General features: G+C 35.6%; 2 protein-coding genes across 2 annotated transcripts; both read right to left on the bottom strand.

The window, feature by feature from the left end:
• Positions 1–1,726: 1,726 nt before the first annotated feature.
• On the bottom strand, positions 1,727–2,480 carry LOC104097698 (14 kDa proline-rich protein DC2.15-like). The gene has a single exon (XM_009604312.4). The coding sequence runs from the start codon at positions 2,390–2,392 to the stop codon at positions 1,946–1,948; it is 447 nt and encodes a 148-aa protein (XP_009602607.1). The 5' UTR covers positions 2,393–2,480; the 3' UTR covers positions 1,727–1,945.
• Positions 2,481–7,655: 5,175 nt separating this feature from the next.
• On the bottom strand, positions 7,656–12,591 carry LOC104097699 (NADH dehydrogenase [ubiquinone] 1 beta subcomplex subunit 8, mitochondrial). The gene is made up of 4 exons (XM_009604313.4): positions 12,268–12,591; positions 12,067–12,153; positions 11,436–11,531; positions 7,656–7,934 (listed from the first exon to the last, which is right to left on the bottom strand). The coding sequence occupies exons 1-4, from the start codon at positions 12,403–12,405 to the stop codon at positions 7,878–7,880; spliced, it is 378 nt and encodes a 125-aa protein (XP_009602608.1). The 5' UTR covers positions 12,406–12,591; the 3' UTR covers positions 7,656–7,877.
• Between the last annotated feature and the right edge of the window lie 2,916 nt (positions 12,592–15,507).

The raw sequence follows: 15,507 nt of genomic DNA, 5'->3' as shown, positions 1-15,507 counted from the left end.
ATTACTTGTCATTTTTTATGATTTTTTGCTAAGATCAAATGATCAAACACGTTAGTAAAAGAGGCAAGGACCAACTTAATTACACAAATGTCTAGGTCCAACGGTGGGCACCATATTGTTTACCCGTAAAATGATATAATTGAATTTGTATGTGATTTCTAGATAAGTGAATTAATTTGATCCTGAAATAATAGATGAATTAGATAAAAATATAATACTTAGCCTTGAGATGGAGACAAAATAGCAGAAATAGTAGTTCCGAGAGCAGGGCTTCCAGGCATAACAGCAATAATATCCAAAAATAAGAGGATAAAATTATATTAAGCTTTGAATAGAGTATAGCATATGTTTGCCAGAAAATTCGTGTCCTTTACAATGATAATAGAGCTCACTATTTATAGCTGCACCTAGGGAACAAAGTCCTAGGATCAAGCCCTTCTTTAACAAATAGAAGAATGTGTAACGGCCGGTAATGAATGCCACATTTCTTGTAACAGGCAATATTGTACTTAATGTTGTAGAGTATTCTTCATTAAATGCTACCGGGTGGCAGACATTTATTTTATCTTTATGAATATCATTCGCTCCGATAACAGACGGGGTCGTTGTCTTCGGTTTCAGCTATCTTCTGTATTCGGCTCCACGTGTCACTTTCCCATACGATCATTTAATATAACATATTTTACCCTATACAGAAACAAAATAGGTTGAGAAAGATAATGATTTCTAAATGCCGACAGACATTGAAAAAAGAAAGAGGAAAGGAATCTAGAAAATGAATAAGCAAGTGTAATATGAGAAGGGTTGCAGTGGAATAGTTGGAATCTATCCGTTCTTAATAAGAGGTCACGATTGAAAACTGAAAACTTTTTGATAAGGAATGTTTTACCTCTCATAAGAGATCTTTTCAGCACGATTCTATATTAGTCGGATCAATGAATTCCGGATATCGAAGGGTTAAAAATCAAAAAAGGTTAATAAGCTGGTGCGCTAGGATCTGAATTTGAATTTGTTTTTGGAAAAAATAGAGCAATTAATCCACGTTGAATCTCGATTTTATTTCATCCATTATGTAGTTAATCTTGAATTCTTAACTAATTTTGCATTGAAATATACTTTCACGTTTGTACGTTCAATTCTAGAACCTTAGTGTAAAGGGAATATTGAAGGTGTCTCTTTCTCCCAAGTTTGATTTGCAAGGTCATCAGCCTACCTAATCATACTATATAACTTGCGACCTTGTCGCCTAAATAATAATCCATTTAATCTCTTAAACTAAAAATAGACAGCAGAAGTATAATATATATAATTTATTGTATAAATATGTATAATAATCTATGTATACAGATTAAAAAAAAAAAAGTAAACAATGAAGTTGACACTATTTATATAACAAGCCCACTTTAAGTTGGTTTTTTTAAAATAAATTTAGAAACTCCGAGTGACCCCACATGAAGCTTTGCAAATTCTCTTTCTCGCTCGAGGCCATTCTTTGTTCGTACGTACACAATGTAAGAAAACAAATTGACTGGTGATTTTTTTTTATTTATTTATTTTTGGCTTTCTTTAATTAAATATTAAGCTTCTCAATTTTTTGGCTTCCCTGTTTCTCTATGTTTTTTATCATATTACATTCTCCCTAACCTCAACTATGCTTAAAACGCAAAACAGTATTGACACATAAATAATTAGCATAGGAAACTCAATATATATCAAGCATGTTATGTACTATAAACTCCACAATACGTCATTTATTACTCATTTAAAATGTGATAATACAACGAAAAGAAGGCATGCAACTATCCTTCCCTTCTAACCAATTAGAATACAATATACTTCCTTTGAAAATACAAGAAAACTATAAGCATACAAAACACCAAACACACTGAAAGAAAAATATATAAAGCGTAAATTTTCTGAAAGAGACGAAATTTGGCTAGCTAGTTTATGCGCATTGGAAGTCCTTAGGAACATACTTTCCACAGTTGTTGAGCAACAAACTGAGGGAAAGAGGTACGTTGAGGTTAATTCCCAATAAATTGGCTTTAATTGCAGTGCAAAGGCAAACAGCAGCATCAAGATCAGCAAGTCCATGAATTAGAGAACAACATGGAGTCTTGGCTGGATCACTTCCAATAACAAGGTGCACTAAGTCATTCAATAAGTTAGCACATGCTTTTAGCTTAAGTGTGTCCTTTGAGCACTTACCCTTTGATGATGGGGTGGATGGGGTAGATGGGGTAGGGGTAGGCTTGGGGTGGGGCTTAGGGGTAGGGTGGGGCTTGGAGTGGGGAGGTGGTGGGCATGGGACATTAGTGGAACTAACCATAGTGAAGAAGAGAATGTTCAAAGTGAGAAGAAGGGCAATGGAGGATATAGCAAACTTAGCCATTTCTAAGAGTTAAGTAATTAGCACTCTCAACAATTGAATGTGGCTAATTAGTGAAATGATGTTTGCTTGGTGTTTGAAATTAATGGAATGAGTAGGTATTTATAGATGGAAATGCTTGATATATTTTGCAATTTTTGACAATTTTCTGAAAGAAATAGAGAAAATTGAGCGGCCCATGTGGGGGGGGGGGGGGGGGTATTGTGGTACGAATATAAAGAATATCAAAACACTGCTACAAAACTTGAGATAATACTATTATGGATTTTAAACTTTGGAATTTTGTGAATTTCATTAATTTTTATTTTTTTCTTCCTTGAAGAAAACAAATTTATCCTTCCATTTTCACATGGGACTTACATTATTCTCCTTAATTATTTGAACATGCTGGACCTGAGACAAGATATGAATCCATCAAGATATATTAATGAATATGTTCACTTTGGAAACAAAATAGTAACAATGTAGTCTCTTTGTTTTAGTACATATATCTTAGGGTAAATATAACAAAAGAAGACACGGCAAAATTACTTGGACCAAAGTTGTATACCAAGATTTCTTTCTTTTATAATATTCTTGATATTTATATGCTATTGTTTTTGTTTGCTATTATTTCATTAAATTAAAAAAAAAAATCTTATATCATAGCTTATATGACTATCAAAAGATGTGGTGAGATGGTCGGGATCTCTCCGCCCTAACGTTTATTTACTCACAGGTCTACTAGGCTTGATTCGTATTAGTCGAGTAAATGGATTTCAAGTACTGAATGGTTAAACCAAAAACTAACTTTATGTAAGCAATTTTCCTCATTCTAGTATACGACACAGTACTCATTCTGAAACTAGCTAGAGGATGTTAGTTGAGATAAGAACTCATTTCCCATTCTTTTGTGGCGACTCATCATTAGAAAAAAGAAGAAAAAAGCATTATGATTGAAGATCTGAATTGTGGTTATAACTCCTACCCATTCTTTCGTGACGATTCGTTATAAGAAAGAAGAAAAAAGAAAACATTATCTTAATTGAGATTAAAAAAAATTAAACTAGCTTCTTCCCATTCTTTGGTGACAATTCGTCATTAGAAAGAAGAAAAAAAAGGTGTTTTGATGCGTATAAATTTATAATCTTACCATGTATAGGTAATTTTTGACCATAATGCTACTAAATATAGTCTGATATATTAATAATAGAAAATTACCTAACACTAAACATAAAGTAATAGCTCCAAGCACACAGGGCTAATATTCCGTAAAGCCAGAATGACATGCGATTGCTAAGTGATATCACGGATTAATAATATGCTAATTGAATAATCAAGATTAACAACACGTTAATTAGAAAAGAACAATTTGAGATCGTCGGCCATGTGAATTTTTTTCCAACCAAAAAAAATTAAGAACATTCTATTACAAGGGAGGATTAATTAAGGGAAAGGACGGAGAGAATTGAATCTGCACATATTATTTGAGACTACCACTTGCATACTAGAATATAATCTTTTGTGATAATTGAACCAATATCTATTATTTGAGACGGTCATTGTACGACTAAATTATAAGTTTTGGTCGTTGCTTGTGTAATTATGTCAGGACTGTCATTGTACGACTCCACTTTTTAATGTTATTATTAAGAGGCGAATTCAGGATTTGATGATCGAGAACATGTTACATTCAATATAAATTTATCAGTATTTATTAAAATTGGTGTGGGAGCCTCTAACTATTTCTTAAAAATATTTGCAAGTATATATCGATTTTTTGCCGAAATTTCTAATTCTAGACTCAGCTTGCATAGACGAGATATTTGTATTCCTCCCATGATGTAATATTCTTCCTTTTCTTCCCCTTATCCCAAACAGTTTTCTCTCTGTCTCATATTATGTATCGTGTTTCTTTTTTACATGTCCCTTAAGAAATACTTCCTCCGTTTCAATTTATGTGAACTTATTTCCTTTTTAGTCCGTGCCAAAAAGAATGACCCCTTTCCTTATTTGGAAACAATTTACCTTTATGCAATGATTTATAGCCACACAAAATATATGTGCCTCATTTTACACCACAAGTTCAAAAGTCTTCTCTCTTTTCTTAAACTCCGTGTCCAGTCAAATGAGTTCACATAAATTAAAACGGAGAGAGTGTTAATTAGGAAAGGGATTGGACTATTCTATGTCTGAAGATATAATCTCTCTTCGTTGAATATTTATTTTATTTATGTGTTATTTCTATCTTCAAAAATAATTATTACTAAGGGTAAAAAAGAAAAAAATATTTAATTTTGTCATATACTTTTAAAATAATAAATAATTTAATATAATTATTTTTAATAATCAAGACTGTTAATATGAGAGGTAGGGAGTAACGGTCTTTTTCCAAAAAAAGAAAGTATAGGTTAAGCACAAAGTCCACCACCCATGAAACGCGTTGCAGCGTAGTAACCTATTCGTAAGTCGTCTACTGTGCTCCACTTAAAAGAAAATAAAAGCAAAAGTAAAAAGTTCTGTGAAAAGGATTCAAGATACAGCCAATTACATTCGACCCCATTACCAAAATCAAATCATAGATAGGGATAACTATGACTTCATTTTCAATCAAATGGATCATTTTACATATAATTGTCGCATATTGTAAATCTCCTAAGTCCTATCAATGAGATTAAAACAAGACAAAATAGATATCCTGTCACCTTTGATGACTTCAAGACACGTATTGAGGCATCTTAATTATGCATGAAAACCAAAAAACAGATAGCATAGTGATTTCATGTGGTATACATTAAATATTCAAAAAACAATCTACAACTCGCTACTTCTTGGCTTTGGCAATAATGTTTAAGCCCGTGACTAAAAAGTCCAAAATCTTGTTTATTTTATTTAAATTGTATTATAAGAGCTAATAAATGGCGAAATACAAGTTAAACAAATCATTTTATTTTACACATCCACCGATAACCCCAGCAATAGGAGCTAGTTGGAAAATAGAGTCAATATTTGCGGTTGTTTACTTGGAATTTATAGAACTGGCCACGAGCCACGATCTATCAATTTCACGAAATATACTTCTAAAAATATGAAGAAAAACAAAATTGAGTACCTATATTCGCACTGACCCTTAGGGAAGGCTTTTTATTTTATTGACTTTGCTAATGGTGGAAACCCTAAACAGGGGGAAGGAAAGAAAACCACACGTTCACTCTAAAAGAATTACAGTAGAGTGGACTAATTCTATATTTTGCAAGTTGCAAGAATGAGTTGGATTAACGCGGAAATCAATTTTTTTTTAAAACCAAAAGTCTCGAATATTTTTTAAAATAAAAACAAATGAATGCATTGACTGGGACTTTTGTACCCTAATGAGAAACTTCTGTAGAGTTTTTGGACTTTGAGTAGCTTAATGAAAGAAATATCAAAGATTTTTGTAAGATTGTAAGGAATACTTTGATATGACAAGCAAACCAGGCATAAGAGTTAAAGATACTCAAACTACCGACTCCTTGAGAATGGGGTGTGTCAGATTCAAATTTTAGCAGAGGTAAAAATATTAGGTGATTTTTTTTTATTTATTCGAGTGTTGATAGATAAAATTACTCGATATGGGAGGTAGTAGAAGCACCCCATAAAAATAGTCGTGGTGCGTGCAAGTTAGCCTAACGAGGCACTGTTTACTAAAAACAAGCGGCATTCTACACTGATGGATTCATAAACTCGGAAGAAAAATGCAAGAACACCAACCTGATATCCGAAGATACAACCTTAAAACTATTTTCGAACATGTTGCATTCTAGCCAGTGACTGTATACTCGAACCAACAACCTTAAAACTATATTTTATTTGTTTTATAAGAACGGTGTTCGGGCTACAACCTTAAATCTATTAGTATTTATTTATTTATTGATAACAGCTCTATTCCATCACTAAGCCACATTTTTCGGTGCAAGCTTAGAACTATTTTTGAATAGCCTTTGCTGACTAAACTAGAAGTTTTTCTTATGTCAAAAGAATTTAACAATTTATACATAAACGTTTGTTTTTACCTTTTTTGCACAATGAACTCCCTTTGGACAATGTAGCTCTACCCGGATTATAACTCGGCTTCACCAGACCAAGAAGGAAATAAAATTTGGATAGAAATTCTTCCACGATTGAAGATTGTTACCTCCAATGGTGAAATTATACCTTAAGTGAAGGGGAGTGAAATTGCCCAAATTTTTTAATCTGGTAAAACCGTCCAAAGTTTAAAAGGTGAGATGTTTTATATAATCAACGGCCGGTCACAATAGGTAAAACCTATTTGACCGTCAAAATTGTGGACCAAAATGTGCTAAACGAGATTGATCAACTAGTTGTCAACCCACTATTTGAAGACCCAAAGACCAAGGTACTCAATTCTCTAACTAAAAAATGAAAATAAAGGATGAAATAAAAGATTAAAGAGAATACTTTATGGCCCGATTGTTTAGAAATTGTTTAAGATTTGATCTTGTTATGTGTTAGTTGAGTTATGATCATTTAACACATTTGAACAGTACATATTGATCCTTTTAGGAAATCCATTGCAACCCACCTGATATTTACTCCACTTCTCATTTGATACCCCTAATGAAGGTGTCTCACAGGTCCAAAGCTTTCTAATTAGTATTGAAACTATGTTTTGATATTGCCTTCCCCGTCTGCAGCCATTAACTGGGTAACCATTTTGTTAATGGGGAAGAGTAAAGAAGCATTTTAATTCATCTTCAAGGATTCTTGGTTCGTTTGTGACAGGAAATAGTTTGATAAAGTTTACTTTTCATTCTGTTGTTTCTTTCCCTCCAATCACTCCACATTGACCACAATTCGGCCGTTCTGCGTGGGAAAAAGAGATCAACTGCTTCTAAGTCGAGGTCATCCTCGAATTTGCACCGATGCACATATTTAATTTGGTGGCTCAGTAAAGTAATGAATGTTTTTGAAGATCTTTCTGGCAAAAGAAATAAACAAGAAAATATAGGAAGGACAAAAGAAAACGATAAATTTTGCATGGTGCATCTATTTTGACCCAAATTTCACAATATTTCAAAGACAATTTCTGTTACCCTTTACTAATTACTAAAGGACTGAGTTAGCTTTAGAGAACGGTGGCAAACAAAAACAAAGGTTGCTGCAAATAGAAAGACCGCCTGTGTTCAATGTTCATTATCATATCAGTCATCAAAAGTAATCTCATTTACTAGTCAGCTACCATGGAGAAGCAATAATTTCAAGTTTGATTGCAAAGAGACGGTCAATCTACTTAGCCTGTGGAGTGTATCTAACACTCCAACTAGCCAAATCAAACTTTTAAGATAAGAAAAGATTCAGCAGAAACACGACAAAAGCAAAACTCATGTCAGCTTGTTGGTTGCAAATCTCGAACCAAGATTTATTCTTACTGTTCAAGCCTTACAGTTGATTATACATGAGAAGAAACGCATTAAAAACATTTGAGGACTCAATTCCAACTAGATCAAGCTCAAGGTTCTCCACCAAGCTCCACTCTTAGGTTGTCATATGGATAGACCTTTGGTGTCTGCTCAGACCAAAAGGTTACATAATTAAAACAAAGTCGGCCGATAAAAATGAAAATGAGGGGAAAAAATAAAAGGCAGAGTTGTATGATGATCAAAGAAAGAGGCAAACAGAAAGGGCCGACTAGTTATTAAAGTAAAGGCAATCTCTGTAATCCCTAGCGTATTTTGTATTTAAGAATGGAATCAATCTCCAAGTAATGATTGTGGTAAAAGCCAGTATTATTTACTGAAAGCCAGCTCTTAATTGCACCACGCAAGGAGGCAGAATGGCCAATGTGTCCTACTCCTCCCCCTCCCAACACCCTTAAGGCCTTAAACGAGGAAGGTTGGGTGATCCAATGACTTTCCCAACTAGTAGGTGGAAGTCACAGGGACCCTCTCTCAAATGCTTTTCTTCTGCAGCTTAGGATTGTGACAAGGGCTTGTACTGCTCGGAGCACCATCTCACCCCCCACCCCCCAAAAAAAAAAGATGATTTGAAAATTAAAAAAAATATATGATAAATACACTCAGCTATGTACATCCCAGACCCTACTTGTGGGATTACATTGGGTTTGTTGTTGTTGTGGTACACTCAACTATGTTACAGACAAGCAGTAAGATGTAACCTTTGGAAGCATCTAGACAATCTCAAACATGTTCTATACAACTTTTGGAACTATAATCGCATTAACTAGTGAGTGTAGAGTCAAACCATCAGCTGCTGTAAATAAAATCCTAGAGCATTCCGAATTGTTGAAAAGATTAAGGATTCAAGAGGGAAACTCTATTTCACATCCTTCGCTCTGAAATACTGACTTCTGAAACCACTTTCAGCACTTGAATGGAAAGAGAATGTGATAAGAATAACAGCACGCAGTATCCATTATACATTAACATAGCCTCATTCAGCCAGTGAATCGTCTGACACAAAATAACAGAATCCAAAATTTCTGCTACATCATACTATACTTGATTCTAAATGCTTTCATCTTTATCTTTTAAAATAGAACTTTTTCCCATCTTGTAATCGAATCTTAAACTCCAACTAGTACCAGATAACATATCAAACACTTTTACATCTTCGCAACATTTCCATAGATACAGCAATGACAATAGTGCTATTTAGTTATACTAACAGCACAAAGAAAAGCAGTAACAACACTAAGCCAACAGTCAATACTTGCAACTTTAGGCAGCAACAACCATTCAACAATGAGGACAATAATCAGTAAAAAGAATACAACAAAGAAAAATCACTTGAATCCTTTATAGCAACACCAACTTGACATGCTTAAAATGAAATTATCATTTATTAGAACTTCATCACGAAAAATTAAATGCAAATTTAGTTAATTAAGACATTGGATTTCTTCAACAACCTATAATCTGACGGAGTAAAGAAATACATATTACCCGCACTGTTTTAAAAGGCGTGGGCGTGAGGCAAGGCGTCTCATCTAACATGGGGCAACGCGTAAGCCCCAGGTTGTATGGCGCATGGATCTTTAATTTTAATATTTTATAATTTAATTAAAAAATTAAATAACAAAAAAATAAAATTACGTTAAAATTGTAGAAAATTCAAAAAACATTAGTAGGGAAATGTATATATTCATTTAAACATGCTAATATATGCACGAACATTACAAAAGAATGTTTTTTCTTACTTGAAAAGGTAAAAGACGTAAAGATGCATTACACCTATAACATGACTATGATGGAACATACATAAAGTTCTAAAAATGATACTCTAGTTCCTAATATAATTCAAAAATAAAAATGGAAATAATATAAAGTTATTGTTTGAAAACCTAAAACTAGAAAACAAATCACAAATACTCATTATAATACAAAAAGGACATTGTTTGAATAGAGTCTCGAAAACAATATCTAAACTAGAGTGATACCTAAAGAAATTCTAAGACCGAAAACTTACTTGAAGAGAATATATAAATTAAAGAAAGAAAAAAACTTGAAGAAACAAAGGAAGGAAGCTGCAAGAACAAAACTCTCGCTATGTAGCATGCACTTTCCAGACAAAGAGGCAAAGACTATTTGTTACTCAGTAAACGACAAAGAGAGGATCATAAAATTAGGATAAACAATTAGAAAAGGTCTTGAACTTCTGAGTTGTTTAGTTTGACAATTTACTTAGTTAATTTTTGAGTATCTAATATTAAAAAGGGGATTTATTAAGTAATTTTTGCTCAAATTTGAAAAAGTTCTCTGGGATTACGCCCAAATGAATGCCCAGAAAGCTGTTGGCTTACGCCTAAGCAAATGCCCAGAAGGTTGGGACTTACGCCCCACGATACTTGCCTTCGCCTTTGGATTTGCCCCAAAAACGTCTTTTAAAACACTGATTATCCGTACTTCTTTGGAAAATACAACAAAAAAGATGGACTACCTGATCAAAGGAGAGTGGGAGAAAAAGAGAAGGAACACAAATTAATATGAACCCCAAGGTTAATTTATTTCACTTGTGCACATTTTCTGACTTGAATTCCTTAGCCATAGGGATGCTCACATCTAAACAGTTAATCATCTGCACTCCTCTTAGCAAAGCACATTTTGCAATGAGGATTGAAATAGATTCTTGCTTCAACTCTACTTACGTTATCTTTAAAAAATTATGCACCCACCGAGGGAAAACAACGTCAGGTGGAGATTTCAAACCACAAGCTACCAGTGCTTGAAGAGAAAGATGGAGGATAATTTTGACGAAGGTCAAATGGAGGAACGAATTAATTAAGAAAAAACTGTTAGAGAGGTGCATCGCAAAATTGCATATTCTAGCTCTACTAATCCTTGAAGCACTAGGCCGCAGATATTCTCCCCACCCCACTGCAGGTGTTACAACTGGAAGATTGATTATCGGTGTAAGGATACAATGAAGGAAGCCTAGTGAGTCATAAAGCATTACAACTAGTGGTAGATTAACTATAGGTGATAAAACCTTGGGCAACCTTCCTCTTCGCTAGTGGTTTAGCAGAAGGTGGATGTGCAACAGGAGTGTGCGGAAAAGTTGACAGAGGGCGACACAGACTGGGAGAGCCAGGCGGATGAGTAGTTGGGACTAAGCATTTGTTAAGGTTGGTAAGGCAATATACGTGGATAGTTTTACCGAGAACAAGAAATACTTCTCCACTTGGTTTTCGATCCTAGCATGACATCGTTCAGCCATAACATCTAAATATTTCAATATAAATTTTCCCAACTTCAAGGAGAGGATCACAAAATAAATTCTAATATAATCCACATGACGCTGGTCATTAAGCCACGGAACAAACTACAGCTGCAAAAGTGATTTTACACAGCATTCATTCAACACTAAGCTCAACAAAACACCTTCAATTCCATCAACAGAGTAAACAACATGCAAGTCCATCCATTTTAAACACACACAACAAAGTGCAACTCAATTTGGACAAGATAGTAGAGTAACGTCAACAAAACATAACTAATTCACATTAATTTGGAAGAGTTGGATTAGAATTTAAACAAAAAAACAGACTTACAAATGGGATTGTGGAGGCTTTGTCATTCCAAACAGCTAACAGCCCAAGCCCCACGAAAAAACTCAATCCACCAGACAACCAAGCCAAAGCCTCATACTGCCATTAAAAGCAGTTCAAGAATCTTAAGATATCATGCTATGTAATAAATTTGACTAACAAAAAAGGAAAACTTAAAAATGTAAATTGTAGAAACAATGAAGATGGTGATTAAAATACAAATACTAAGCCAAAAGAACTAACCTTTCCAACAGATATAAAATCTTCAAATTCACATATAAAATATTCAAGTTTCATACTATAATTAATTTGCCTAACAAAAAATTAAAATTAAAAATGGTAAAACATAAAGTAGCTCAAACACAGATCATAAAGCAAAACTATAACTGTTCCAACAGACACAAATTTTACATCTTAAATCTTCAAGCTTCAGATTATAATTAATAAGACAGTAGATGGGAATACAAATATTAATCTTAAATTTAAAATCTGAGCTTTCCAACAGCATCAGCAATAAAAAATTTAAACATCACATTACAATTAAATTGACAAGTAAAAACTGAAAATTGTAAACGACAACAAATGAAAAAATGGGAATTCAAAATAAATATTAAATTAGAAAAAGAAAATTAACCTTTCCAACAGTATCAGCTATACGATCGATACATGGCTCGGGAAAAGGAGTTCCGTTATCCCATGTAAGTTCATCATTCACTCCAAGCTACAATCACACCAAAAAATTAGGGTTTGTCAATCCAATTAAAAAGACCAAAAATAAAAAAGAAATGAAACAGAAGCAAGTGCAAGTATTGAGTATTAATAGTAGAAGCATTACCGGCTTATCAGGTACAATGTGTTTGCCGACGGGAAGCCCCATACCGGCACGGGTTCGAAGAGAGGATACGACGGAGCGGGCTACGACGCCGTTTCCGCCCATGATGCGAACGGCTGCGTTACTCAATCTTCCGGCCATTTTCCGATGATCGGAATTGTTCGTCTCACGCCGATGGTTCTGCGCAATTCTACGATATGCGATTCAGTTCAATGTTCCCTAGAGGAGACTGTGTACTGCGTTTCCATTTCCATAGCCTAGGCAATGAATACAAACGATGTCGTAAAGGTATCTCTCTATTTTATCCTTTGGTCCTACTTTTTGGGTGGCTTCCAGAAACAGCACCAAAGTTTACTATTGTACACAAAAGCACTTCCCTAAAGTTGGAAATGTGAGAAGAACCCACTAGATTGGGCCCAAAACTGTCATATGATTGATTTATTTTTTCTTTTAATTTTTTTTATAACCAAAACATTGGAAGAGTTAAAAAACCTTCTTGCTAATAGGGCCAAACATTGGAGAATTTACGGAGATTATTGCCTAGTTCACCAAAATAATAGGGCCAATTATCCTTCCCCGGTTCATCGGGATAATCGTATTTTTCCAATGAGTTCTTTTAATGATATAAATATATGGGTCAGATCATTACCCTATACTATTGACCAACAGGCATCAATGGTTCCTTTTAGAGGGGTGGTTTTCGTCCAAATTAGAGTAATCACTTTCTTTACCTTCAAAATCAGATAACAATTAAATTTATACACGGTTTTAATGATACGTGATCTAATTTGATACAAAATGAGATATCAAATTAAGATTGAAACTAATGATAAGAAAAGTAAATGCAAACCACACAAGTTGAATGATCCTGGCCTTGAAGGTTGATCGCCCTCGAGTCGAAAATGCTACAATCGATGTCGGAACAGAGTAATGAGATAATAATAACTAGAAATGATAGTTTATTGCTTTGAGATGTGAATTACAATGTGTTTTACAAATAATCACACTCTTTCATATAGTAGGGGAGTTCTACTTTAGGTACAACTCTATATAAGGTAAAAAATCTTATGATTTGTTAATTAATTAGTTTCATTGATACGTGCCGAGATTCCCGCCGTGATGTGCGACTGGTTACGGATATTTCGGCCTTCCGTTATTTTGGTTCGATGATGTTCTCTCGAGCTAATTCAGAGTCAGAGTTAGTTCTGGGGTTACGGACTCGATAATCTTTGAAGGCGCATGTTCTAACCTTGTACCTTGGTTCGATGGAATCCAGGGTCGATCTTCAATCAATTATGTTTCATCCCAGGTACGGCATGCAATAGGCGAGCTCGGTTTCTACCGTATACAGATAGTCCCCTCATTTTTCGGAGAGTAAATGACGAGAAACGATATGAGCCTCAGATTCTCACTATACGAGCTTCCGATTCTCACTCTGATAAATGACGACAAATTCATGACGTCCCGTTGGTCCAGTTTTCGAGACATTAAATGTGTGTCAATTAACGGTCTGCCGTTTCAAGATACGAATCGCCGTTTGAGAAAACTATAAATACCATTTTCATCCATTCATTAGAACTTTTACATTCAAACATTTGCACTTGTGTTTTTAGAAAACCTCATCACTCTCATGTTCAAACTTCTTTCCTTCTGGTTTTCTGAAAGCTTTCATAAGTTATCTGCTAATTACACCTCCTCTTTTATCAGCACCCTCGTTTCTCCTCTATTTAGAAGCAATGGCAAAGACTTCAAAATCTATTCCTCAAAAAGAAACTCCCTCTTCCTCGAAACCGGCTGAGAATATTTTGCCTGTTGTCACTAAGGAACCGACGCTGGAACCCCTTCTGAAGATGTTACTCCCTACGGGGTGTCCAACCAGAGCCGATTTTAAGATTGAGAAAACCTCCTCGGTACCGAGCCGGTGTGAGCCGGTCTCGAGATATATATGTTCAGTCACCGACAGTGTTCTCGACAAAGTCAATGAGGACTACAACTGGGTCGGTAAGCACGTAGTGATTCCTTCGCCCGAGGAAGAAATCACCACCCACGTGGAGGGTTTTTTTAAGTATTTACACTTATCTCTTCACGTTGGGCCCTTTAGACCCGGTCATCATCGCCTTTTGTAAGAGGTACGAGGTAACCCTAGGCCAAATTCATCCCTCCTTCTGAAGGATAGTCATCCTCCTCTACTTTTTGTAAACAAGATCGAGGGGTGCCTCTTCACCATAGATCACCTCATGCGTCTGTACAATCCCCGACTCTATCGGGGGGGGGGGCTAATAAAACTTTTTCACTGGGCCAGTAAGGCCCCGTTCTCGAGCATCGACGAGGATCAGGACCAAGGCTGGTTGGGCAGATTTGTTTGAGTGAAGACCTCGGACTTAATCTCGGCTGAGGACATGTCATTTCCTGAGAAATGAAACATGAAGTGTAAATATAACCTTGCCTTTAATATTTTGTTTATCAATTTTCAATTTACCTTTCTTCTTATCGATTCTTTATGATGCAGTTGTTTCTCGGATGTCGGATGCAGTTCCTCGACTCAAGGAGTGGGTCGAGGGCATCGTGTCGCAAAAACCTTATTCCGAGCGCGCGTGGCGTGAGCTTTCGAAAGGCCGATGGGAGGCCCGTTCCCATGGTGAGATTCTTTCTTTAAGTTATATTCAACCTTACTTCCACACCGTTGATTTCTAACTTGTTTCACTTTCCTTTTGCAGGTTTACCAAAAGATGTTAAAATGAGGCCCCCATCTGGTGACGATGATGTCTTCACCGAGCCCCCTCCTCCAAAGCCGGATAAAGATAAGAAAAGAAAAAGGCTCTGAGTTCTCCAAGCCTTGAAAAAGATAAACCGAAGAGGCGATTGGTGCGAAAACCCAAGGAAGGCACCAGTGCTCAAGCGCCACCTCCGGATTCACTTTACCGATTAAGAGATGAATCCGATGGGGAAGTAGGGGCCTTTAACCTGATGGATAGCGTGCTGCCTCAGCCCGAAAGTCAAGGAGCTTCCGAGCCTGAGGGGGTGAGGTTGTCCCTTATCAAGTTAGAGAAATCGAGGAGGTCGGGTTTGGATCCTCGCGAGCCGTGGGCAATGCCTCGATTGAGGCACTTGGCGTAATAGAGGTTTCCAAGTCGCCCTCATTCACAGAATTGATATTTAACGAGGTGCAAACTGCTAAAGAATGCCCCGCCGAAGGGACTCATGGAACGCATGACCTTTTATGCGGTATCTTCGATGGCGTGG

The sequence above is a fragment of the Nicotiana tomentosiformis genome, chromosome 8, assembly GCF_000390325.3.
Source record: "Nicotiana tomentosiformis chromosome 8, ASM39032v3, whole genome shotgun sequence".
Classification (NCBI taxonomy): Eukaryota; Viridiplantae; Streptophyta; class Magnoliopsida; order Solanales; family Solanaceae; genus Nicotiana; species Nicotiana tomentosiformis.
Note: the sequence above shows the minus strand (reverse complement) of the source record. Positions and strands in the feature narration are given on the sequence as shown.

Bases quoted from the DNA above. Each gene is read 5' to 3' on its own strand.
- LOC104097698 (XM_009604312.4), bottom strand. From the start codon at position 2,392: ATGGCTAAGTTTGCTATATCCTCCATTGCCCTTCTTCTCACTTTGAAC.
- LOC104097699 (XM_009604313.4), bottom strand. From the start codon at position 12,405: ATGGCCGGAAGATTGAGTAACGCAGCCGTTCGCATCATGGGCGGAAAC. The intron at 12,154-12,267 runs GTAATGCTTCTA...GTGTGATTGTAG, and splicing joins ACATTGTACCTGATAAGCCG to CTTGGAGTGAATGATGAACT. The intron at 11,532-12,066 runs GTTAATTTTCTT...TTTTAATGGCAG, and splicing joins TAGCTGATACTGTTGGAAAG to TATGAGGCTTTGGCTTGGTT.